This window comes from Falco naumanni, chromosome 2, assembly GCF_017639655.2.
Source record: "Falco naumanni isolate bFalNau1 chromosome 2, bFalNau1.pat, whole genome shotgun sequence".
In the NCBI taxonomy this organism is placed as follows: Eukaryota; Metazoa; Chordata; class Aves; order Falconiformes; family Falconidae; genus Falco; species Falco naumanni.
Window position 1 is genome coordinate 28,263,423 of NC_054055.1, and position 26,659 is coordinate 28,290,081.

Consider the following 26,659-nt stretch of genomic DNA (forward strand, 5'->3'; position numbering starts at 1 on the left):
AGCAGCCGCTGCCGCCCGCCAAGGCTTCCGGCCGGCCGGGTCACGAGGGGCAGCACATCCGGGAGGGCCGCGGCGCCGCCATGGCGACGGCTTTCAAGTAAGTGACGGGCCTGGCCGCCATTGCCTCCCGCTTGCGCAGCGCTGGTGCGTCCCGCCTGTCCCTGTCCCCTGTGGCGGGCGGGCGCCCGCTGCCCGCTCCTTAGGGCCGAGGCAGCGCTGCCCCGGTGCCGCGGGGGGTCGGTGGGGCCTTTACCCCGTTACCGCCGCGGCCCTGCGCCGGCCCCGGCAGCGTGCGCCTGGCGGGGAGCGGGCCGCGGCGCGTTCTCCTCAGCCGTGCCCGTTTCCTTTGCGGTGCCGTTTCCTGCTCGGCACGGCAGAGCCGCAGCCGGCCCGTTTGCAGTAGGCGCTGACGGCGGTAGCCCCCCCCCCCCCCCCCGTTACCGGCCGCGGCAGCGCCCTGGCGGCTTTGCGTCGCGGGTGGGTGCTCCCCGCGGCGGCTCCGCTCTGGGGGTCCCGCTGCGGGAAAGCGTGTGGGGGCGCGGAGGCGGCTGGGGGAGCCCTGCGGTGTGCGCGGAGGGGCAGAGCGAGCCCGGTTCGTTCAGCCTTTAAAAGCATGGCAAAGCAGAGAGAGCAGTAGGGCCTTGAGCTGCTTAATAGGGTGGGGTGTGGAGAAGGTAGATACAGGTTGAAACGTGATTCTGAATAGATACCTGTTTGAATTGTTGGGGTGGAGGTCGCCGTGAAGGGTGGTTAACCAGGGAGGCTGTGGTATCGCCACCCTTGGGGACAGTCAGCGTGCTTGGGCAAGACCCTGGGCGATACAGCTGCTCTGTGGACCTAGTTTGGGTGAGGGGTTGGACCCAACACTCCCCAGAGGCCCTGCCAGCCTGGGCTGCCCCGTGCTTCCTGGGGCATTGGGAGTGGATGAGGGCAGCCTTTTGTATTGAAGAGAAGAGGTACAGGCAGAACATGTTTAGTAAAGCATTAGCTTAAACCAGCATTCAATGGCTTCCCATTTGTAGCTGCTCCTTTTAGAATCGTAGAATGGTTTGGGTTGGAAGGGACCTTCAAAGATCATCACGTTCCAAGCCCCCTGCCATAGGCAGGGACACCTTCCACTAGACCAGGTTGCTCAAAGCCCCATCCAGCCTGGCCTTGAGCACTGCCAGGGATGGGGCATCCACAGCTTCTCTGGGCAGCCTGTGCCAGTGTCCTTGCTTCCAGATTTATGGCTGAAATGTGTGGAACAAGGTTTAGCAAATGCTGTTAGATGAATTGGAAGTGAACAGGCCATGTGTTGGGGTTAAAAACCAGTAGGACGATATATGGGGAACCAACGGAGGTTAATTCATGCTTGCTAACATGAGTTCTGATGCCTCTATATATTAGTTTGCATTTGAAAAAACTTGCCTTCTCCAGTTACCCTTCCCCCCCTGCACCTGCCTCCCCCTCCCATGTTTATTTTAACAAAACTGAGAAGGCTTTGTTCAAACATTAACAACTCTGTTACAAGGTTTTTCTTACTTTCACATTCTCTGTTTAAAATACTAATACACAAATGCTGTTAATATTATATAATTAATAATTAACATTAATCTCAACTGAAGCACTGCATGAAGTATATTTCTTAATTTTGTATTTTCTTAAAGATTCTAAGAAAAACTAATATTTCACAACTGTGAAAGGGTTTTAAACCATTTTATACATCTGAATGCAACCCCTGAACGAAGAGATATTTCAGGCACTGTAATAAAATTACCCTTTATGCATTTCTTCAAAAACATTTTACACTTTTGTCTCAATAAACACTCCTTTGGAATTGACACCAATAGTCAATATCATTGAGGTGAAGGTAATAGTTTTTCTGTAGGTGTATGTGCAGGTAGGTTCCTTGTAAGGATGAAGTGTTTTGGAAGTGAATGCTGGAAAACGTCTTAGATCAGCATAGTTTCCTCATCTTTCTGTAATTGTGTTGCTAAGCAGCTTTGCCAGTCATCTTGATTCTCAAATTATTTGTTCTTGTAGGTCAGTGCTTGCTTATCTTTTCTGCTCTCTTACCTACTTGGGAGCTTGCATGTGAACTTCTCTTTTCTGTCTGTTTTAGAATGGTGGAACCATTGGAATATTACAGAAGATTTTTGGTGAGTAAAGCATGATATGCACGTGTAAATTACTTGTAATCAGTTTTTTCTTGCTTGCTTCTGCTTTTCTAATTCATCTGTATGGAAACCTGAAACTATAAGGGAAAAAGAAAAACTTACTGAGCTGGGGGAAAAATGGTCATTTGCTTCAGAACATGTTTTTTCCATCTGTCAGTGAATTGATGCTGTAGCAGGTTGTGTCCCTGTTCAACTCGATGGGTAAATGCTTCTGTTGGCCTTGAAAGGGATGGGAGTTAAATTTGACCAAGATGGTGATGCAGCTTTGTGTTTATTACAAAATTATGTCAGACCAGCCTTTCAGATGCTACTAAAAATAAATAATAGAGAATATTGCTGCTAAACATGCTCACCATAACTGTGAAGGAAAACCACTGATTTTTTTTGTATATTAAATTGGTCTATCCATTACTGAGATAGTATTGACTCAGAAATGGGGTTTGTATGTTTGCATTCAGTTTTGGTTCTCATAATTGGACGAAAAGTCTTTGCTTTTGAGAAGGTTGAAATTGTGATTAGTAATTCAGATCTAGCGTGATGGTGAATTGGTGCAATTTCTAACTTAAGGTTCAGATGTTGTTCAGTTTCTGACTGATGGTATTTGACTGTTGGGGTGTTTCTGGGGGGCTGGATTTTGTATTGATGTTTGGGTTGTTGTTTTTTTTTTACCCTTTAGTTCACTCTACTGTTAATTTTAAGAGCTCCACTAGGTGGGGATGGGGGTCAGGAATTGCCTAAAAAATGTAGACAGTGCAGGTAGGTAGAAACTCATTCCAAGGTAACAGTGAATATTCATTCTTGGATGATATTCTGAATCTAGCCTATAGTTCTTACTCTTGAGACAGTCAATCTATTGTTATATTTAATTTCTAAATAAATTATAATAAATTAAACAGGGTTTTTTGCAGGCATACAACTGCAAGCTAACATCAGTTGATGAAAAAAATGTCTAGAATATAACTGTGTTTTCTCTAGCATTTTTGTAGCTGCATATTTCTGCTTAAAAGGAGAATACTATTTCATGTGAATTCCTATAGCATAAATATTGGTGTATTATTTAGTCAAATAAGTTTTCTGATTTGAAATTTGTAATTTTTCTTTAGAAAGAGAACTGTCGACCTGATGGAAGGGAGTTAGGTGAATTCCGGGCAACTACTGTCAACATAGGCAAGTGCTTATTTGGAATAATAATAATGGGGGAGGTATTACTCATCTCAGATTTTAATAATGACCTTAATGACTTGTTAATCAGTTTTCTTGGTTCTTGTGTTTTGAAACAAGAAAGAGGAAGGTTTTTATTTATAGTTTTAACAGGCATAAAAGAGAACTCATGGTACAGTAATATATTTGAGCACTGTTATCCAGTCGTGCCCTTGGGCTGGTGTGTGCAGTGTAATTATTTGAATCTGCTCCTGGGCTGGTGATGCACAGCACAGTTTGGGTGGCTGTGGAAGCTTCTCTCTTTCTAAGATCAGCAGTGTATGTTGTAGATGCTGAAGGCAGTGTCTAGGCATACACTAACCAGTACAAAATTCATGCCCTAGCATCTTGAAATAGGCGGTGACTCCTGGCTTCTGCTTTGTTCTAAGCTTGATGGGCAACTGTCTCAAGCAGAGGCAAGATACCCTTTCTGCAGGGAGCATCAGCACTTTACCTGCCTTTCTTACACCTGATAATTTCTAAAAGTAAAACACAGGTTAGCATACCAGCATGGAATAGTTGCAGATTATTGCTCAGACTTGACACTGCAGGTCTCTTCCATTGTAAAACACGGCCTTCATTTAGGTCTTGCTGTAAGTTAGGCAGAAGGTGGGCTTACAGTAACCATCTATGATTTCTGTTGTAAAAAAGTACACTGGAGATCAATTACTGCATCCAGTCTTGTTCAGCATCTTCATTAATGATCTGGATGATGGGACAAAATGTGCCCACAGCAAGTTTGCAGATGATGCCAAACTGGGATCAGTGGCTGATGTGCCAGGGGGTCAATGCTGCCATCCGGAGCGACCTCAGCAGGCTGGAAAAATGGGCCAACAGGAACCTCATCAAGTTCAACAAAGAGAAATAAAAAGTCCTGCACCAGGGCAGGAACAACCCCAGGCACCAATATGTGCTGGGGGCCACCCAGCTGGAAAGCAGCTTGGCAGAAAAGGGCCAGGGAATTGTGATGGGTGTAGGACTGAACATGAGCCAGCAATGTGCTCTCCTTCGCGAAGGTGGTCAGTGTTATCCTGGGCTGCATATTGCCAGCAGGTTGAGGGAAGTGATCCTTCTCCTTTATTCAACACTGGTGAGGCCACACCTGGAGTGCTCTGTCCAGCTGTGGGCTTCCCAGTACAAGAGAGACATGGACATGCAGGAGAGAGTCCAGCGAAGGGCCATAAAGATGATGAAGGGACCAAAACATCTCTCACGTGAAGAGAGGCTGAGAAAGCTGGGACTGTTTAGCCTTGAAAAGAGAAGGCTGAGGGGGTTCTTGCCAATTGTGTATGAATACTTCAAGGGAGGGTACAAAGAAGACAGAGCCGGGTTCTATTTGGTGGAGGCCATTGACAGGACATGAGACAGTAAGCAGAAACTTAAACATAGGAGGCTCCCTCTGAACATCAGGAAACACTTCTTTACTGTGGGTGTGACTGAGCACTGGCACGGGTTACCCAGAGAGGCTGTAGAGTCTCCATCCTATTGTCTGAACATGGTCCTGGGCAGTTGGCTCTAGGTGGCCCTGCTTGAGCTGGGGATTGGACCAATGACCTCCAGCGGTCCCTTCCAGCCTCAACCGTTCTGTGTGATTGTTCAATACAGAGATTCTGTTCCCACCCTGGATTCATCAAGACTTTGCTTAGCCTGTGTTTAGTATAAAATGGTGGAAAGTAAACACTTTATGAAGGTGGATGTTAATTAAGGCCCTTTGAGTGAAAAAGTAGATTTTATTGAACAGCACTTTCTTTCTTCAGGTTCAATTACAACTGCGGATGGTTCTGCTCTGGTGAAGTTAGGAAATACTACGGTGGTTTGTGGAGTTAAAGCGGTATGGTTGGTTTTCATTTAATTTAGCTGTTAGTTAAACTTGTGCATTCATGTTTAGAATGAATCTCCTGCAATTACAATAATATGTAAGTCAGACACAATTACAGTCTTTCACCTGACTTACTTTCAGATGGCAAAGTTAATATATTAATTGTCTAATCCTACCTGTATAATCTTAGAACATGTATTTTTGTGATATGTTTTGTGTATGGGGAAAAATAGTTACAAAAATAAAGCCTATTATTTCCAGATAAAAGCTATATAGTTGAAGAGTTACTGAATATTGATCAGTAAGTGCATTGGTAATTAGTTGGCTGGACTATTAAGTGCTGTGTTGGCCTGACGTGAACTGAGACAAATCACTCCACATCCCTGTGTTGGGTTTTCCCATAGGAGAAATACAGACCAGGACTGATGAAAAATGGCTCTTATAAATCTTGTTGGAAGGATAACGGGCAAGAATATGACCATTTGTATATAGAAAAGCTGGAAAACCTTTTTGTACAAAATTCAGCTCTTTATTTTTGTCCTTTTTTTTTCCCCTCCAGGAACTTGCTGCACCTGCAGTAGATTCTGCTAATAAGGGATATATTGGTAAGTTTTCCAGTGTGGATCTTACTCAGATCTTGTGTTGCTTCAGTTAAAAAGCTGTAATGATGGGACAGATTGAGTGTGTTGTGAAGACTTCTGAAAGGAATGAATTTAGGTATAATTGTATTACTTTCCTTAAAATCAGTTTCCAAATGGACATATAGGCAGTGGTACTTCAGAAATTTCAGAATTCCCCCAGCTCTGCTTGGGAGTTTCCCATGTAAAGCTATCTTCTTATTGCTGATTTCAGGCCAGGCTGAAAACAAACCTGCAGCAGGGGGAAGTTGTTCATCTGCAGGGGGAAGGTAATTAATCTGTAAAAGATTGTGGCATGCAAGGTTGTGCAAAGGCACGTTAACTTTTGTCTTGAAGTTGCAGTATGCAAAAAATCTAACTCTTAAAAACACTGAAATAAACAATGTTTATTTCTTGGAGCACTGTAGAAGTCTCAGGGGTACATCCTCACTCCTGTTTGGAGCTTCTTTTGAAATAAAACAGTTCCGTGGAACTGAGGGCTTAGACTAAATCCCCTTTTTATAAGGCATCTCCAAAGTATGTTGGGCTTTGTGAACTTGGTTATGCCTGGGTTTTTCTCACAAATGTTTATGCATGTTTTTGCTTCAAGTCTAAAGCATCAGGTTTTAATGGTTGATGAAAAGCAGATAGCATACCAGTGAAGTTAGGCAGTGGGATGAAAATGTTTTTGTTTCTTGATCTTAAGAATGCATAATGCTTAAAGAAGAGTTTGTGTGAGGTCATGACATTCATAGCAGGGTTACAAATAGAAAATGGTAGTTAGGAGTGTGTGCTGCTCCATGGAATATGTGGTTTCCGAGTAGAGTACTAAGAGTTCTTTAATACAAACTCACACATAATTTTATTTTTGAGGGGAGTAGGAAAGATTGATAGAAAAATTCTTGGTCTTGCCTTTCATTTGAAGTACATAAAATGGTATTAAGAGTGTGTATTGTCTTATTTCTATTCTTGATGTTCCATTGCCTGCTTTCTTTAGTTTATGACTAATGATTCTTGCTACCTAGTTCCAAATGTAGAATTGCCATCCCTCTGTTCAACGAAGTTTCGCTCTGGACCACCTGGTGAAGAGGCTCAAGCAGCAAGCCAGTTCATTGCAGATGTGATCGAAAAGTAAGAACCATTTTAGTGCATTTAAAACACGAACAGCTCTGCAAGATGGTTTTGTGGTTCCTGGTTTACTCTCTCATTTTATTTTAGTTCACAGATAATAGCGAAAGAAGATCTATGTATTGCAAACGGCAAGGTAAGTTGTATCTCAAAATGAAGAGGGACATGCTAACAAGATCACGGTGTTGAGACGTTAAAGAAGGTATTTGGGGCTATAGGTTGTTCTGTTGGTTTTGCTTTTTAGTCTTCATAGTTTGGTTTACATCTGAAGTGTAAAAGTCGTATGATAGAAATAAGTGTCTTTGTTCCTGTGGCCTGCGTTTTCTTAGGTATTGCACCATTCACTTAGCTGCTGTAATATCTCACGTGTGCAAACCTTTTTTGATAGCTTGCTTGGGTGTTATACTGTGATATCATATGTCTGGACTACGATGGAAACATTTTGGATGCCAGTGCCTTTGCTTTATTAGCAGCATTAAAAAATGGTAAGTCTTCTCTAGAGCAAGAGACATACTCTGATTAATGTTGCTTGAAGAAATACCTATTCATGATAATTCAAAACTAATGTAACTGGTTCACAGTTCCTTAAGACTGCTTGTTTCCTGTCATTTAAATGCTAAATTACTGAACTGCAGATACAAAGTGGAAATGATGGTACGGATGGCATAGATGTGTAACACCTGGGGGAGCAGGATCTTTTTGTATGCCTGTTACTGCTCTCTTACAAGACCAATAGCTATTCTGCCACGTGTTCTTCTGTGTCAGAGATCTGAATCTTTCAGCAGTGGCCATAAACAACTTTAATGTCTAGATCAGGGTCTTGCCTTGCTAATGTATGTTCTGTAGGCAGAAGCAGTCATTAGGGCTTTGCTTACACAAATATTCTGTCACAACAGAATATTCCTGGCTTAATGTGTTATAGTTTGAAAACACTGTTTTCATGCGTGTAACACATGGATTGATTATGGATGCACATGAGGCAGTATAAAGGGAAGCTTATAGCAAGGCCTCCTTTTCTAACTGTGGTTTGCTTGCCTTTGAATTCCTTTATCTACTTTGCTCATGATTTCCCCATCTCCAACACTGTATGGGCTGTCAAAGCAAGAGTTATCTGAAAATCACATGGTACTGTTTCTACAAATACACAAAATTCATGAGATTAGACTATATTATTGGTTTTTATATGTCCAGTAGGCTTTTGGCAGGAAAAAAATACTTTTTGTTGAATATGATTATAAAGTATTGCATTTTCTGATTACAAAATGGCACACAATTACTTCTGTTAGGAAGAATGTTGTCTTTAGGAGAAAAACTAAATAGTTCCTTGAATGGATAGCTCTAAGCTAAATACTTTCCTCAGATTGAAGAGGTTTTTTTGTGTAGAACACCAGTAATGTAACCAAAATTGTATTGATTGATTTTCAGTGGCTTAAAAGAACAGCTTAAATATTTCAGTAGTCTTGGGTATCTCTAGGCCTACTAAAATTAGCAATGTTTAATATGATACCATTGTCATCGTTTTCACCTCTTCAGTACAGTTGCCATCAGTTACAATCAATGAAGAAACTGGTTTATCAGAAGTTAATTTAAAACAGAAGAATCCTTTGGTCATCAGAAAGCATCCGGTTGCCACATCATTCGCTATATTCGATGAGTAAGTTTGTAACTGTTTTGTACTTCAGAAAACCACTGTGTATGTAAAAAGTGAGAGTGCATGAAGAGCATACGGTATAAGGCAGCACTGTTTCACTTCATTGTAAATCCATAGCCTCTTGTTGAAGTGACCTGTAGTTCTGCAATGTGAATGAGTATGCAGAACAAAACGAAGTCTGCAGCTTCTTCCTGTGCCTTAAAGCAGAAGTGGTTCCCAACCTAAGATACACTTGAAAGTACGGGAAAGTACTGGCTTATGTTTTTGCAGTATCTTTGAGATAAAAGCGTGTTACCAATGCAATTAATGTTTCAGCAGCCTACCTACGTAAATTGCATATAAAAGATGGTAGTTTTTGAACAGCTTATACTAAGGGTTTAGTCAACAGAGGAAGTAAGAAGTAATGGTCCAGGTAGAACAACAGAACCTCTGGATGACTGGAAACACGATCACCCAAGATAAAGTATGACCAGCACTCTTAAGTCATTGTTCATGTAGGTAAAGAATCTGATAATAAGATTCAAAATGATCACATCTGGTACCTTGACTTCTCACCTGAAATTGTGTACTGGCTCTCTGTTAGTCCAAGTATGTTAATTATGTGTTCTGCTGCTGTCCATAAGAAATGCAGTTATTTATGGTGGTATCCATTTGAAAAGTAGAAAATGAGAAGATGATACGCACATTGCTATTAAGCTAAGATTTGAGTATATTTAGAAATGTCAGGGGTTTGTGGCACATGAATCTGTATTCGCAGACATCATTAGTGGGTCCTTTCATTCAAACATGAGATGGAGGGGGGGGGCACTGAACTCAAATGCTAAGTGATTACCAAAATGAATCAAAGCAGAAAGTTACCAGTACTTTAGAGTGCTTCTGTTAATTGCTTAAATACAAGTTCTTGTGATGTAGACTGAAAGTGAGAGCTTGGACATCATATAGGCAGACAGTTGTTAGTAGGATACTATTTGCACGCAAGTCACATACTTACCTGTAGACAAAAAAGGTTGCATTTGGAAGAAAGCTTTCAGTGACAGCCTGATGAGCTTTGCTCCCTTCACTGAAACCAACTGTTGCATCAAAAAAGTTACTGAAGTCTCCCTTTAGCTCCTAAAACTAAATATTGAGGGATGGTGTGCCTGGGTGTTATGTGGTTTGGGTTTTGTTTTTTTTAATTCTGGTTTACTAGTTTTCTACATCTGTTGACACAGCCCTCTAAATAATATGCTTTACATACTCAGGCTTCCAGAGACACTTTTTTTTCTGCTTAAAAAGCCTGCTTGAATAAATACAACTTCTGGGTTGCTGGGTAGTGTGGCCATGGGCGATGAACGCTGGTGCAGAGCACTGCACAGCTGCGTGGCTGGCTCCTGTGGGCTCAGCCTCCACAGAAATGCTAAGTCTGATCCATCCACCATGCTGTGTGCCTGGCCCCTGTGTCATGCAGAGGGTGACACCCCACAGTGCATGTGGGTAGAATATAGCAATATTTTTGAGTAGTGTAGCTAAGGGGTTAAGTTTTCATTATGCTATTTGTTATTAAATGGCAATCTGAAACTACTGGTGAAGCTTTAAATTACCCAGAAAACCTTTAATTATGCATTGCATATGAGTTCAAATTGAAATACTCTTGCCCTTCCATCTGTTTGTGTAATTGGCTCTATAGCCTTGCTGCTGCCTCCCCTCTGCCACAACTTGTCATACACATCACTTAGCATAGGTGTACACCAGCTAAATAGTCTGAGTGCATCAATACTACTAAATATTAGTTTACCAGCATAAACTGAGGCTTCAGGAAAACTTCAGCTAATGTCTTTCCTGTCGACCAACTGTCTGTACTAGGAGTGTTATTTATTATTTTTTAAAGAAACTTCAGGGTGAATGGTGGTTGTTTGGCTTTTTTTTAAGTTTGAGGTTTTTTTGTTGTACAAAGTTGGCTTATAGTTCAGATCCCTTTTCTTCCCTTTCCATTGGCTTGCTCTATTTTTAACTTATTAAATGGTTCAGAACCAACAATATTCAATCTCTTTTAATGATGTGCACCATGTGATGTATGACAGATTATTTTGGCTGCCTTAAGGAACCTAGTAAATCCACCTTTGAACAATTCTGAGCGGTGTTAAGGGTTCTCTGAAAAGAAACTGAGAACTACTTTGGTGATTTTACCATTGGAAATGAGTTTTGCCTTAAGGTCTGGTAGAGATTAGCATTGTCTACACCTAAAAACAATGCCATTATCTTTGCATAACTGAAATAAATGACCACATACTGCAAATAGCAGTTTAATGGCATTTTCCTGCAATATGTGGCTGTCACAAATCCACAGGACTTGGGCATAGAGCTGTAATTTTAACAGATGTATGCACTTGAATATGTAGAATTTCCTCAATTTTTTTGTTTTTTCTTTTTTAAAATCCGTGCCTTTTGATAAGAAAACAGATAAGCCTGGGCACTAAATCCACCTACAAGTACTTTGTAAGACTACAGTAAAAGTTAATATGTATTTTGCAATAATGTTAATGGAACAATGTATACTAACACATCTGTACATGTTTTTCTTTTACAAGCACATTACTCATTGTTGATCCAACTGCTGAAGAAGAAGACTTAGCAAGCGGAACAGTAACTGTTGTAACTGATGAAGAAGGCAGGCTATGTTCTGTCCATAAACCAGGTAGTTCCATGTTTATTACACAAGAACCTATGCAGATGATAACATCTAGGTCAGGAAAAGATTATGTACCACCTTTTCTTAGTAAAATGTGGATGCTTTACGATAAGACTGTCTGCTTGAGGATTAGATGACTTGCGCTTGAAATTAGCTTTTAAAAAGATGGTGCGCCTGAAGTACAAAAAGAAGTCACAGCTTTACTTACATACAGTACATGACAGCGAATCTCCTGTGACACCTCTAGTTTGTTTTGGTTTTCCTTGCCTGAAACTAGAGCACATGCATGTTCCCCAGGTGAAAGTTGTTGGTCATGAGAATTACTGTATTACTTTCCTTTGGAAAACAGATTTAGAGATACATAACTGAAGTGTACGTAGAAAATCAAATTGGTCTGTTTAATTTTTAGGTGGAAGTCCTCTTACAGGAGACAAGCTTCAGGACTGCATCACTAGAGCAATTACAAGACACAAAGAAGTAAAGAAGCTGATAGACAAAGTAATAAAAAGTATAAAGCCCAAGTGAACAAAAGGAGAGATCTTTTCAAAAATGGATTTGTAAAAACTGTATTTGTTACTGTGTTCACAAACCTTTTATACTAAATAAACAAATACCAATACTACATTTACAAAGTTCAAAGTTCATTTTTTCTAAAATGTTTTGCACCCTTATACTATGTACAATGCTGTTGAGTGGTAAAAAATACAAGATAAAACATTCTGTTAAAAAACTACGTGACTTAAGCCAGACCCTAGCTGCTTTATAGATGAAATCTAAGTTCTGTAGGGTTGGCTTCCAAAACCAGTTCAGTGTAACATCAAAAGTTCATTTTCCCCACCAGTAATATAAAACACTGATTTGATTTTAAACTCTCTTTTTTAATTTGGAAAAAAAAAATCCCCTCTGAATCAAATTGTTATTGGGGGGGGGGAGCAAGTCTCAGGATTTTGGAGGGGCTGGTGTGCCTCTTTTACTTTTTGAGTGGCTGCCTGAATGCTGTTGATGATGCAGGTGAGCTGCTTGTGCTGCTGCTGCTGCCATAGCCATTTGATGCTGCAAGAATCGCAACTGCTGCCATGAAGGAGAAGGGGGAGAAAAAGCTTGTTAGTGTTGACTACAAAGCTATGTTTCATGTCAGGAAGAATGAGAGAAAGGTGGGGGGAAAAAAAAGGAAAAAAATGAGGAAGCACCAGGTTGACGAAAGGAATACACAATGTACTGGGGACAATGAGTACAGTCAAGCAGCACCAGTGGCACAGAAGCCTGCTGAGGGCATATCTAACATTTTACACAGGTAGTTGGGACAGCATTGTTTCTTTGCCCTTTCTCTCCATTGCAGTAACTGCAGTAACTCAGCAACTTCAGTGAATGTTTGGGTTACGTGGTACATATTGAATGTAATACCTTCTCAGTGTATGCGCTGCATGTATTTTCTGTCTGTATCACAAAAAGGAGACTGCTAAAAAAAAAATGAAGTTGAAAAAAGCATCTGAATGATGGAATGCTAAAGGAATGCTTTGCCAGAACTGTTGCTTCCATGTACTGACTGTAGCAGTGCTACATTTGAACTTACAGGTGCTCACATACATTAACACTATTTTGAAATCTATTGGCACCTGGCAGAGCTTATTTAGATACGTGCCACAAGCACTCCTTGAATGTTAGCAAATCAGGGAGGTGGATGGCTTAAATTAAAAATAAATTCAGTGCTCCAAGCTAAGAGAACCACAGTTGTAAAATCTTTCATGATACAGTTTGCCAAATTCATATTTCTTTTTTCATTTTTTAAGACCATAAAATCAGTTTTAAAAAAGAAGTCAAAGGGGCAGTTTTTGGTTTTGGAGCTGAGAATTGTATTTTTAAATATTTTTTTTTTTTGTAAACAGTCAGAGTGAAGTTGCTGGATTACTTGTATCTGTTGCTGCTGCTGCTGCAAGGCTTGTTGTTGTTGCTGTTGTAAGGCAGAAGAGAGCTGGAGTCTCTGCTGAGGAAGGCTTTGCCCAGGTCTGTTCACGGCAGAGCCAAGCTGAGACAACACTAAGAAAGGAGAAGGGGAAAGCAAGCAGGTCAGAGAGGTCAGGTGGAGTTTGTCAGGGAAGGAAGACATAGGAACAGAGTGGAACAGAAAAGGGGGATTCAAGAGAATTAGTTTCAGAGTCAAATTGGAAACAGTGCAGAATAAAGTACACACAATATACATACTCTGTTAGAAGGCAATTAGATTATGAAGTGCTTGTGAAGACACAAAGAGGTTTCTCGTACTGGATGTTAAATACACAGTTAAAGGAACATTCTTCAATGAAGTCTGGCATGGAAGTTCCCTGTATTTTCTTTTTGTATCCAGTGTGACTTATTTTTGTGTGGTATCAATTTACTACACTTAACTGCCAAAGCAGAAAAGCGCATGCTTTGAAAGTTCAGTATTTCTTGTGTAATTCACGTGATGATAATAAATAGTAAATTGCTTTAACACAAGAGAGATTTAAGACCAAACTTCATTTCGGTGTGAGTTTATCAACATACACAGTTAAGTACAAAAGGAGGCTCAGCAAGCACATACCTGTGGCTTGAGGTTGCATAAAATTCCCTACTCCAGTCAGGTTAATTACAGCAGCTTGTTGGGCAGATAATGCCTGATCTTGATTGGATGGACCTTGGTCAGACCCCTAGCAAAAATGAAAAGCTTGATCCTTATTACCAAACTTTGGTATCAATAAAAAAGTAAATAAAGCCAGTGTGAAGGAAAACTTCTGAAGTGCCATTTAAAAACATTTAATTCTACATCTTCTGGTGCATGTAGATACAGGCTATAACGCAGTCAGTATTAGAAGTAGAACAAACAGATGTTGAATGCCCCAAAACAGCTGTTTTTGGCAGAAATGGTATCATGCCCTAGACCAAGCAGAAGTCCCATGTAGTTGTCAACCTCTCTGCAGTCAGCAGAGACTACAGTTTATGGTTGTAATCTTCAAACAATTTCCTGTCCCACTCCCAACCCTGAAGTCTTTAGGCGATACCTGAAACCATCCACGTGCAAAGGCCATAATCGAAATGTGAGAAATCTGAAACTTACATTCACATCTTCATATTGTGTTAATTTCATAAAAAATAAAACTCTGCTTTTAGAATTTTATTTTCAGAACAGAGTAGCTCTCACAGTGATCACTCAAATGGAACTGGTGGAGTCTTATCTACTGCCTCCTGAATTCAAAGGGTACTGAACTTAAAATTGTGCATTGATTCATAAGGTGGGGAAATAAAGTATTACATATGTAATTCAAGCAAACTGCATGGCTTACCGATCAGGGGAAAAATAAAAAGCACTTGAGCTGGTGCACTTCCAAGAGTCGCAATGCTTCTTTAGAATAACCACATGAAACAATGCCACTAAGATCTAGGTAAACTCGACCAAAAGATTGCACATGAAGATGACTAAGAAAGACTTACAAAGTCACAGAACCACCATTTGGGAAAAAAACCCAAGTATGAGACGAGAACGTATATATTCTGTTGGCAGCACAGAACATTGTTGGTCTTTTTCCACAAAGCATTTTGACTGCAGCACCGTGAACATATACGTTCTTGTCCTTCGTGAAAACGAAGGAATCTAGTATTCAATAATAGCTCATTTAGCTACTGACCCTAGTCTTACTCTATAATGCGTGGTAAGAGAGAAGTTCCTTAGGGCAAGTAAGCCAATGCAGAGAGACTGATTTCCTCCAGAAGAACTTTCTGCCAAAAAAAAGGACTAACCTTTTTGTAAATGCCCTTGACGTTCAATGTCTAGAAAATAAAATATGAACTTGCATGATTATTTTTTTTTTTTAGTAATTCAAGGAGTAACTGACATTTGGACTCTGTGAACAAATCTGAGTTTCCCATTAAACTGTCCCACATTCCAGAACAAGGCCTAAGACACAGGAGACTATACACCATAAAAACACTTGAAAGAGGCACCTTGTTTATGAACAGTCAACAGTAGCACAAGCAAAATTTTGATAAACTGAATATCCAGTAGAGACTATTTGGTAAACGGAAGTCTTGCACGTCTGGGAAGACAAAAGACAAAGAACACAAAAGCAGAGCAGCTAGTTTTCCCAAACTGTGGCATTAGTGCTGGTACAGATTTTTAGGCACCAGTAGAACCAACCACTCAAAATTTGATGTGTTGAGAACAAGCAGATTGGTATCTATCAAGACTTCTTCAGTGATTGAAGCCTTTAACACTACTAACAAGCAGCAGTGTCTTAAAATTACAGCTTTAAAGCCAATTGTTGCTTTGTCTGGTGCAAAGAGAGCGATTCTGTTGAACTACAGCAATGAGGACCACAAAACAGCTCACAGCAGTGTGAGTAAGTTTTAGCCACTCTGTAGTAACCCTGACTTTTTTGGCGTTTCACCTGATGTGTCTGCTAGTTACGATAAAGAGGACAACACTAAGCTGATTTTACACTACTCCTACAGCGGGCTGGCTCTCTTCACGTCACAGTTAGACAACGCTTAGCCAGTTGTTTTGCTACAGGTCCTCTATACAGGATGTAAATAAGGGAGCATAACCCAGCTCCAGTCATGGCAACAAAGCCGCTGCAGTCTTTGCAGTTTGAGAAGGTTTCGGAGGAGGACTTTCCTCCCCCGCTGCTTCAGATTTGTTGGGTAAAGGCTCATTTACTTGTGGAGATGGGGTAAAGAGGAGAAACTGTTTCATCCATGCACCCCAGACTGAGGGCTGTTAGCACACACCTGTTCTCCCTGTTGCTGAGGACTACTGGTTGTAGGCTGCTGGGATTGTTGCTGCGGAGCAAATTGTGACAGCTGCTGCTGTGGGTTAAAAATAAGTGAACCACCTGGAAGCTGTAGAAGATTAAAACCAAAAGGCATAGTTCAATCAAACTGCTAGGCTTCCCCACTGTCCTAGGATGAACATGACAATGATGTACTCCGTGGAGGTTTGGTTTAGGCTTTTAAAATCTTTTTAAATGGATCTGTTTACAACTGCTATTTGTGAAAAAGCCTTATCCTCAGAAAACAAACCTGCATTAAATTACAGCAAGTTATTTCCACAGGAACACACATTTTTATATTTCTAATTAAAATTATAGAGACTGTACTGATACTGGAAATTTAAAGGCCTGTCTTCAAAAGCGCTGTGTATTATTTTCACTTTCAGAATATTCCACTGAATTTTAATAGATGCTTCCAAATCAACAAGCTGCAAGCTCCGATGCAGAAAATGTGTAACAGTCTTGATTTCTCTCCCCTACCCCAGCTTTAACTGCATTGATTTCAGCCAAATTATTCTTGGCTTATACAACTGGCAAGGTAGGTTGAAAGGATGGACTTCAATGTGGAATCACAGAAATACAACCATTTAATTTTATAGTAGAGCTCTACTCTGGCATAACTGCCTCCTGTGCCTGTCCTTTTCCATGTTTCTGGAGTGTGTACAGCAGTGGGAAGAGGAAGTAGCAAAGCTGCAGATGATCTTTTACTGGTGTTAACTTTTTGAAGCCAGGTGCAAGATTTGTGGAACACTGAAGCTGGAATTCTGCACCTGTAATTTACAGCTGACTTCAAGATCCAGGATCACAACCTAGTTCCACAAACACTCCCTGTTCTGCTTCTAAATGAAACACTGACATAATAAGCAATTTTTGCTCCTGTTTGTATGTATCTTAGTGGAAAGAAAACATTTACAGACCTTCTAAACTCCCTGCATTACACAAAATTCTACCTCCACTACTGGAAGCTCTTTAAAGCTATTACTGCACCCACCTGTACGTGTTGAGCTCACCTTTTAGGCATTACATGTGTAACCTCTGAGTGATTCTACTGTACTGTTTTGTATTTTTAAAGTAATCATAACTTCAGTTTAAAGAATGATTTGCAATAAAAGCCTAGGCAAATCCTGAAAACAGAAGACTGTATTTTAGGATTCATCTTTTGAATTCAAATGTCAGCATTTTCAGATTGTTACTGAGAACTAGCTGCTTTGTTGTGAGCTAGGAATATCATTTCTACCTGGTATTTTTATGGATATAGCTTCTTCTCTTATTCTAAGCATTTTAAATAAACAATTAAAATTTGCAGTAAATGGTTCGTCTTATCAAATGGCTTCAAAGATCTGTGGGGGGCAACGCAGTAAGCAGCACTAACATGTCTCTAAAGAAATAAAAATTATCATTATTATTGCGTCCAAGTATATCAATTACCTGTAGAAGATTTAAGGGCCGAAGATTTGATGCATTTTTCAAACCAAAGGGGCTGCCTGTTAAAGAAAACATCTTTTTATTAGTAGGAAGTCTTTACTTAATTATATTTGTGTACTGCAATTAATACACCTTTCCACTGGGATTATTTCTAAACATTTGGAAGTCAGAAAACTGGCAAGTGTAAATTTTAAACTTAATACAATGCTGTATTTTCCATAATGTTAGTAATTTCATAGTTACCCAGATTCAAAGCTAAAGAGAGTTAACTAAATAGAAATAAATCTGTACCACTACTAAACGCTGTACGCTGTAAACTATAACTTGTTAATGCATTTACATAAAGGTTAACGTGGAGAATATCATGGCAATTATTCTTCAGTGATTCGTCTTCTGGCTTTAAAAAAATTTACTGTTTGTACAGTAAATCTAGAAATGTCCAAGGGCTCAATGAAGTAACAGGCTCTCAGCTTCTCAATCGTTAACAGAAAACAACCCCATCCAAAATCTTAGCAACTGCCCACCCACTCAAGGGCTTCTGGCAAGTGGCAAGACACATCTGCTTTCTTTGGCATTATTCCACATGGCACTCCTCAGAGCTGTGCTAAAAAACAGATGTACGTGTAGTAGTGAGCTATGAGGTGGGTATAGAGCAGATACAAACACTCCAGTAAAACAGTGGCTATTTCAGCTCACTACTCCCATCTGTTATGTGGGTGACAGCACAGCGTGTAAAAATCTGTGACACCGAACTGGTAAAGGTTGATAGTGCTTGAAAAGACAGAATTAGAATTAAAAGTGATCCTACTGAATTGAAGACAGGGTCCGAAATTCAGTAACATTAAAAAAAAAAAAAAGACAAATGGACAAGTACAAAAATTGTGAGTAACTAGTTTTGTGTCTACAGCAAGAAAGGACACGAGAAGTTACAGTAAGGCACAAACATATCCAAATTGTTCGTATCACAAACTACAGAACGCACAAAAGAACCTCTTCACGCAGTTTACATTTATAAACTCACTGTCACAAGATGCCGTAGATTCCAAAAATATAAATGGGTTCAAAAACCAGTTAGGATAAATCCACAGACTAGAAGTCTAACACAGGATATTAAGCACCAAGATCCATGTGGATAGTCTTCAGCTGAGAAAGTCTCAAAGCTGTAGATTGCCAGAAGAGGTACAGTTGTATACAAGGGATGTTTCACTTCACACTTTTGCCTCATCTTAAACTCTCTCCTAGGTATCCTCTAATGGCAACTGTCAGAGACAGAATATAAACTGGATGGATTTTTGGCCTAAACCAGTAAAGCCATTCTTACGTTAACGTAATGCTGTTGCAAAAAATACAGATAAAAAATAGGCAGACCTCATTTGAGGAAATGTTAACAGGAATGTTGTGAAAGAGATGAGATGCATTTATTCTGCTGTGCTCCACAGTGGTAAATCAGCCAAGCTCAGGCTTGTGTCCAGTTTTGGTTATCACATTTTAAGAAGGATGTAAGCAAATTGGACAGTCTAGAAGAGAGTGACAGGATTATGAAAGGTTTGAAAAATACGACCTATCAGAAAGAGAAGACAAATGTGGGACATGACAGCATGTTTGATACTTAGAAGGTAAAGAGAAAGGGTGAATGACTATTTTTCATGTCTGCAAGGAACAGGAGAAAAAAATAATTTCATTTGCAATTAAGGAGATGCATTATAATTGGAAAGAAACATTTTTTATTGATAACTAACTACTCTAAACAGCTACTGAGAAAGATGGGAATCTTCTTTAATGAACATATTTAAAGACAGCATAGATAAACATTGGTTCAGTATGGTTTAGACAGATTTGACTGTTTCAGTGTAAGGGATGGAAATCTTTAAGTCTCTTCTATCATTCTGATGTCATAATCATACATTAGGGTTTATTTTTTCTGAACATACAAAGAAAAAACCCTAAGAATTTAAATCCTGCTTTAATTAATATTGATGTATACAGATTTATATACTCATACTTGAAGGCAATAAGGAACTAATTGATTGTCTTAAAGTAGTACTGCTGACAATAAAACACCCCACACAATTAAAAAGTGAATCTTATTTCCAAGTGCAGTCATGCCTTTTTTCTGGCAGTCATCATTATCAAAGTTGCATTTGAATTTGGAGTTTCTCTCAAACTTCCTACTGAGCATATCAAACAATCTAGGTTTAGAGTATGTTTCCCCAGTCTAGTGCCTCAAAAATACATTTCAAATTATCTCAAACATAGCCTACACTCTGAATGCAAAAACACATACGTTGTTGCTGAGCTCCAGCCATCAAATACACAATTTATTCACACAGTGGCCACTTTTGTCCATTGTTCTCACAGTACGTTTTTACACTGTCCCTATCTGAAGGGTGGCTTTTCAACTCATTCACACTAACCTGCTTGAGAGGCAGACTGCATTGCAGCAGGCAGCGCACTTGGTACCAGACCTCCTGATGGTAAAATGCCACTCAAATTTATACCTGCAGGGGCTATGGCACCAGTGTTGCATCCCAACATAGGGTTTGAACCACTCATCAGTGTCTGTGCTCCACTGTAGAAGAGGAAAGACAACACATCAAACCCAAGTGGTACAAGTAAATCTGAGTAACTAAATTATGGATAAAGCATCAAGGCAACTTAGAAATTGTTATACCTAGGGCATAACAAATATGTAAATCCTCATTCTCAGCATATACAGGGTTTTTTCTTTGGTATAATCTATGGAAAACACAAGTGGTTCTTTTATTCTAGAAATACTGAAAGATCAACAGTTTTCAAAATGGTTGTACTATCATAACAAAGTTAAGGAACAGGTTTGTGTTTTCCTTTTGCACTATATAAAAGAAGATCTCCCTAATTAATCAACAGTGATCAACCGCTGAACACCTTGGATGAGCAACTCAAGTGTCTAATACTTGCATTGAAGCAAACTATATGTCTTACACTGACCATCTTACACTGACACAGGATTTCATTTAGTCTAAAAAGCAGTTCATGTTATAGCATACAAACTATTCTTAACAGCAGCATTGATTTTATTTTTTAAATCAAAAAATGAGTTTTAATGATCAAAGATGTTTAACCTCAATGTTTGATTAAATAGTTAGAAAACAGATTTGTTGTTTTCTTGTATTTTAGGTACAACCTTTCATTCATAGGCACCTTAATATAAAATCTTTCCATTTTTGAGCTGTCTGCATGATATGCCACCTCCTCTCTTAATAAAAAAACAGCTTTCACACTTACAGAACAAAACCTCAGAAACCACTTAAATTGAGGTTAAGGCTTATGGAAACTATATGCATCCAAAAAGCTAAAAGCAATGAAGGTCTGTCTTAACAGACTTTTTAAATATTCTGATAGTAGGTGTCTTATATTTGAGAGATACAAAGAGTTTCTAGAGGCTCTTCACTTTGTAATTGCAAAGTGAATGATCTTTTTGTGCTGCAGATCCTGAAAAGTACCTATCCTAATGGATGCTGGACATTCCTGTACCACTCCCACCCCACTACCCCAACCACCAACCCACCCAGGACAAATTAAGAAACCATCATAAGAAAAAAAACTTACCACACAGAGCCCACTACATTGATGAAGTTAAGTCCTGCAGGGTTTGCCATGACCTGGGTGGAGGTTGTTCCTGTAGTAATGGATGTTACCATGGTGGAAAGAGGAATGGTCATTACAGGCAGTGCCTGGCTCAGAGACATTTGCTGCTGAGCAAACGGGGTTAACAAAGTGGGCTGAGGGGTGAAGCCTGAATCTTGGGGAGTAGGGGTGGCGGAAGGGGTAATAGGAGTTGAGCTCTGAGCATCAGAAGGGTGTGGGGTCGATGAAGGGGTGTTGGTTGGAGTAGGAGTAGATGGTTTAGGAGTTCCAGACCCTGCTCATTGAGAAAAATAAAAAGTGCTAGTTTGTTACAAAAGGCCAGTCCTTTTTTGTATAATAAGGTTAATGGAATCTTATTTAGCACTGAAAATTTGTTCCAGTTTTTAGACTGCAAGTGTTAATTTCTACATGACGCGAGTGTTGCAGCACGCACTCATTGTTAAGGATGCAGTATAATCACACAGAAAACCCATTCTCCATGCTTAATTCCTTAAGTCATATACCAATTTGTATCCTCCACTAAGTCCTTCCATAATTTATCATACGTTAAGTCATAACTCCACTCGGAAATACTTAAAATAAAACCATTTCTTAGTGACCATTTATCCTAATCAATGTCTTTGTCCTAAAATGTTAAATGTACAGTCTATATGCACTACCTGCACAACAGCATCATGTTAAAAACATATCATGGAAAACAACAGATTCAACAAAGAACATACACTATTTCAATAATCACGGGGTTGATCTAAATTTCATCAGATATCACAATTTGGCAAATGTGAGTTTAGCTAAAATATTTTTTTAAAATATTTAAGAACCAGAGGATAATACTGCATCTTTAAAAGTTACTGTGTAATTCCTTCTACTTAGATGTAGCATGTATAGCTATATTTGTTGTGGATGCAGTAAGCACAGTTTATCAATAAAAAACAAAACCCCAAAAAGCTTGAGGTGGATTTTTGTTTTTTAGCTTTCATGTCCTGCAGAAAGAAAGGGAATACATGTGAATGTCCAGCTGTTGTGACCAGAGCCTTAAAATAACAACTGTGTGCATCAGATTTACACAATTCATAGCACTAACATAAAACCAGAGAAAATGTTAGAAGAAAACTTCTCTAAGTTTTCTTTTTTTCTTTGTGCAAAACAAGAAGGCAGAAAAAGTTACACCTTTGGAGCTATCCAGATTTTAAATTATTTAATGCAAAAAGCATATTATAATACTGTGCAGGATACTGGAATGTGCAGTATACAATTATTCATAAAAAACCTGAAAAGCTTCAGCTATCATTTCTCTTTGTACAAATCTGTTCACAAAATGTCTCAAGACGCATACATATTTTAAAAAATGTTTATGATCTATAGCTATGATTACAATGATCCTGTCAGTGTTAACGAAAATACTTGAACTAGGATGTCACTTCTTATTGAAATTTGCATTTTAACACCTGACAATATGGTGCTATCGTCACCACCATCACCACCACACTTGCAATCAGCAATGATTTGTAAAACAGTGTAGGAGTGTTTTTAAAAAATCATCTTATCGTTTATTGTATCACCACCTTGGAACTGATCAGATTATATACATACATAGAGATACAACTGCACCAGCTCCTATAACATTTAAAAAACCAGATGCTTAAATTATGTAAAGGCAAACTGATCTAACATACTGTTTTTACACTAGAGGAAAAAAAATCTACACTTTGGAATTTTATCTCATCACATCATCTACCAGCCTTTCATAAATGAGACCATACTAATTGCATAAAATGTATTAAAACGTATACACAGAGGGTGCATACATATATACAGAAAAAACGAACACAGTTACAATAAACATAAAATACATACAGTGAACAAGAGACCTGCCTACAGCTGCACAACTTATACAATTTAGGGTACACTGTACACTTAAGTTTCATCATTCCACAGGTTAAGAAGTTTATCTCAGGAAGGATTTATGCAAAAGCCTAAGATTTAATGGAGAATTTAGGTCGTGACTCACTTTGTGAAGAGCTCGCAGGAGACATGGCAGCTGGAGAGAGCATGCTAACTTGATTAAGATCCATAGATTGTTTCCGAGAAAGACCAGGAGGCTTAGAAGGAGGAGGAGGAGTTGGGGATTTTAGATGGCCACTTGACTGTTGTGGACTAAAAATATTACCTGAAAAAGCATAATTAAAATATATTACTCTCCTGTGAGTACATGTTAACCTGAATATTTGTTTGGATACTGTTTTGTGAACAATATAATAAAAAATAAAAAAAATGTTCTTTTCACAGATAAAAAAAAAACCCCAAAACAGTATCTTATTAAATCTTTACTAAAGCGATATGTCATTTTACAACAGGCAGAACACATAAAAAGGAGACACCAGAGTCGAACAATTACCTGAAGAGCTACTTCCTGAACTTGAAGGTAATTTGATGGGAGGAGGTCGGTGTTTTACACCTTTCCCCAATACTGAAGACTGAACAGAGCCTGATATACTTTCTGGCTGCTAGGAGGAAAGAGAAATTAACACTACCAAAGCAATAATGGGAGCTTTCACATATTTGACAGAAAATTCAATTAATTTGCATTAGACTTCTCAAAACCATGACAACATTCCCCTCAAACATTTCAGATTATTTATTTTTAAAACGTAATTCATAACCAACTCTATTCAGATAAAATGCTTACCATCAAGAAGCAGCTCAATAGTGCTGGTAAAACATAAACCCAGCAAAAAAAAAAAATAAAATTAAGGAGTTTCACTTTTCAGTTCGGACTTCCTTCTTAGTAATTTTCAGAAATGCAAGTGATAGATGCACTTTAAATAAGAGGACAATTTGGTCCTACTTGAACAATCACATCATTTTGTTCATTTACCACCTGTATATATTTGCCATTTCCATTGGATTTAGAAAACAGGATCAGATTTCCTGATTCTGGGAGTAGGAATTTAAAAACATGCAAGAAAACCCTGAATATGCAGAAATCAATACACACTTTCCTATTGACTTCAGTGAGATCAGAACTTCACTAATCTTTTTACAGGAAAGGTGCTTTGGTTTTGCTTGTTCTTTATAACCTACTCATCAGGTTTTTTGAACATAAATTAACCTTAGCTAATCAATTCCATACTTCTGAGTCACTCACAGCAGACTCTACATGCATAATTCCAATACTTGACAGGGTCAAAAGACTCAACAGTGAAACACTTTTACTGTTACAGAATCATTTAGGTTGGAAAAGACCTTTGAGAGCCTGAATTCCAACCATTAACCCAAGACTGCCAAGTCCATCACTAAACCATGTCCCTAAGCACTGCATCTATGTGTTTATTTTTAAACACCTTCAGGGATGGTGAGTCCACCACCTCCCCAGACAGCCTGTTCCAATGCTTGACAGTCCTTTTCAATGAAGAAATTTTTCCTAATATCCAATCTAAACTTCCCATGGCGCAACTCGAGGCCATTTTCTCTTTTCCTGTTGCAGATATCTGGGAGAAGAGACCGACCCTCATCTGCCCACACCCTCCTTCCAGGCAGCTGTAGAGAACAATAAGGTCCCCGCCCTGAGACTTCTTTTCTCCAGATTAAACAGCCCCAGTTCCCTCAGCTGCTCCTCACCAGACTTGTGCTCCAGACCCTTTGCCAGCTCCGTTGCCCTTCCCTGGACACGCTCCAGCACCTCAGTGTCTTTGTTGTGGTGAGGGGCCCAAAACTGACACCAGCATTCGAGGTGCAGCCTCACCAGTGCTGAGTACAGGGGGATGATCACCACCCTTTTCCTGCTGGCCACACTGTTCCTGACACAAGCCAGGATGCCATTGGCCTTCTTGGCCACCTGGGCACACGGCTGGCTCATGTCCAGCCGGCTGTCAGCCAGCACCCCCAGGTCCTTTTCCATCGGGCAGCTTTCCAGCCGCTCTTCACCAAGCAACACAGACTATGTATTTTTCAACCTATAATGCAGGTAATCCCACAAATGAAAGTTGTGTCTAAACACACACAGAGTCCACAAACTGTTAAATCTAGAAAATGAGGCTGTCTGTATAGTGAATGGAATATTTCAGTGCTGGAATCTAAATTAGATGTGCATGTGCTCACAAATCCGAGCATTCAGTATTGTGCAGAATGAACCTTTTTAGAAAGCTTAGCTTCCATTGATTCTTGGTAATAAGAGACACTCCCTCTACATGTTTCTAATTGCTTTCTTATAAAAAAGAATCTTTTGAGGAAAATTCAGAGGATTTTCTCTTGTACCATTAAAATCTGCTTTCTCCAATCTCAAAATAAATATTTAATGATCTAACCCCCATTCAAAAGGGGGGTTAGATCATTAAATACGGTAACCTGAGTAACCTTGGTCCAGCTTTTGCTGGGGTCTTGGACAGCCAGACAAGATGACTTACAGAAGTACCCTCCCATCCTAAGTTATTCTATGATTTTAATATACATACACACATAGATATATTTACACATACGCGCATGCATATGTCTGTATGCATATACACACACATACCGAAACATCCATATTCCTTTCTGCCTTTTCATGCTCTTCTGGCTGACACCAGGAACTAACTACCTCTTGCAGAGCAACATTGTTGCAGTTTAAAAGCAGGTATTTAGGGAAAGATGTAGCAAAGGAAATAGTCCTATCATAGAAAAATCATTTACTAGCTGGAGCCTAAAATCAGCTCACTGCTAGAGTACTGAATCTGACCAAGGAAGGCAGAAGCAAATAGAACACAAGGCTATGCCAACAGGCATGATAATTTGGGAATGCAGGAATTTCTGCTGCATGTGTGCATGCAAACATATGAATTTTAAAGATTTTGGTGTTGGGTTGGGCTTTTTTTGAAAATTTTCCTCAAAGTAAAGAGAAAAAAGCTTTAATAATTTCTAAAGGTAAAGGAAAAAAGTTCAGTACTACCTCTGCTTTCTATGTTTACTGACCTATTAAATAAAACTCAACATAGCTACATTTACTATACTGCTCTGCAAAAGGTTCATCGGCAAAAGGGAAAAACGCTACAACAAAACCTTGGAGCTAACTATATCATGCACTGAAAAAAAAAAGGCATGGCTAAAGGACACAGTATTTTAACAGTGAAAACAAAAATGCTTTTTTCTAATTTTCCCAATATATTCACAGTAAATGATTATGACAATCAAGCATTTACAAATTCATTCAGAATGAAATTTTTAGGTTATTTTAAACATGAACAGCAACAATTGTTCTATTAATTCAATAATCAAGTGCAAATAAAAGAAATCTATGGCTCGATAAACTCACTTCCACTTCCTTCCCTGGCGAAAGATGACTAAGATTGACTGATCCACCTGAATTATGAAACATTTTCACAGGACATTTAGCTTCATTTTGTACTAACTCCTGATACTGGTTCACCACTCTGAAACAAACAATGAGGACAGAAGATGATCAACAACTTTGAACTTTTAAAATAGATACCTATATGTAAACACACAATTGTATATGCTACATATATATAAAATAGGTATTACACGACTAAGTGTACATTATGTAAAGTGTACATTATATAAAATTTATATAATTTTATTATCTATA

At 39.2% G+C, this 26,659-nt stretch overlaps 2 protein-coding genes across 14 annotated transcripts in view; one reads left to right on the forward strand and one right to left on the reverse strand.

Annotated features, from left to right (window-relative positions):
- The first annotated feature begins 11 nt into the window (after positions 1-11).
- On the forward strand, positions 12-11,866 carry EXOSC8 (exosome component 8). The gene is made up of 11 exons (XM_040583729.1): positions 12-97; positions 2,105-2,141; positions 3,263-3,326; positions 5,117-5,190; positions 5,738-5,783; positions 6,821-6,926; positions 7,014-7,059; positions 7,312-7,408; positions 8,457-8,577; positions 11,142-11,248; positions 11,652-11,866. The coding sequence occupies exons 1-11, from the start codon at positions 81-83 to the stop codon at positions 11,765-11,767; spliced, it is 831 nt and encodes a 276-aa protein (XP_040439663.1). The 5' UTR covers positions 12-80; the 3' UTR covers positions 11,768-11,866.
- The window catches only part of SUPT20H (SPT20 homolog, SAGA complex component), a 37,372-nt gene continuing 22,505 nt past the window's right edge, over positions 11,793-26,659 (reverse strand). For 2 of the 13 annotated variants that reach the window (XM_040583714.1, XM_040583712.1), the window contains exons 16-24: positions 26,366-26,483; positions 23,474-23,579; positions 23,087-23,245; positions 21,037-21,349; positions 19,863-20,017; positions 17,452-17,507; positions 14,996-15,025; positions 13,803-13,908; positions 11,793-12,313 (exon numbers count right to left, since the gene is read on the reverse strand). In XM_040583714.1, coding sequence (XP_040439648.1) covers positions 12,213-12,313; positions 13,803-13,908; positions 14,996-15,025; positions 17,452-17,507; positions 19,863-20,017; positions 21,037-21,349; positions 23,087-23,245; positions 23,474-23,579; positions 26,366-26,483 — 1,144 coding nt within the window. In that variant the 3' untranslated portion in view covers positions 11,793-12,212. The other 11 variants (XM_040583711.1, XM_040583710.1, XM_040583723.1 and 8 more) reach the window with 9 other exon arrangements.

Coding starts and splice junctions, on each gene's coding strand:
- EXOSC8 (XM_040583729.1), top strand. Junction 3,327..5,116: donor GGCAACTACTGTCAACATAG/GCAAGTGCTTAT, acceptor TTCTTTCTTCAG/GTTCAATTACAACTGCGGAT. Junction 11,249..11,651: donor ATGTTCTGTCCATAAACCAG/GTAGTTCCATGT, acceptor TTTAATTTTTAG/GTGGAAGTCCTCTTACAGGA.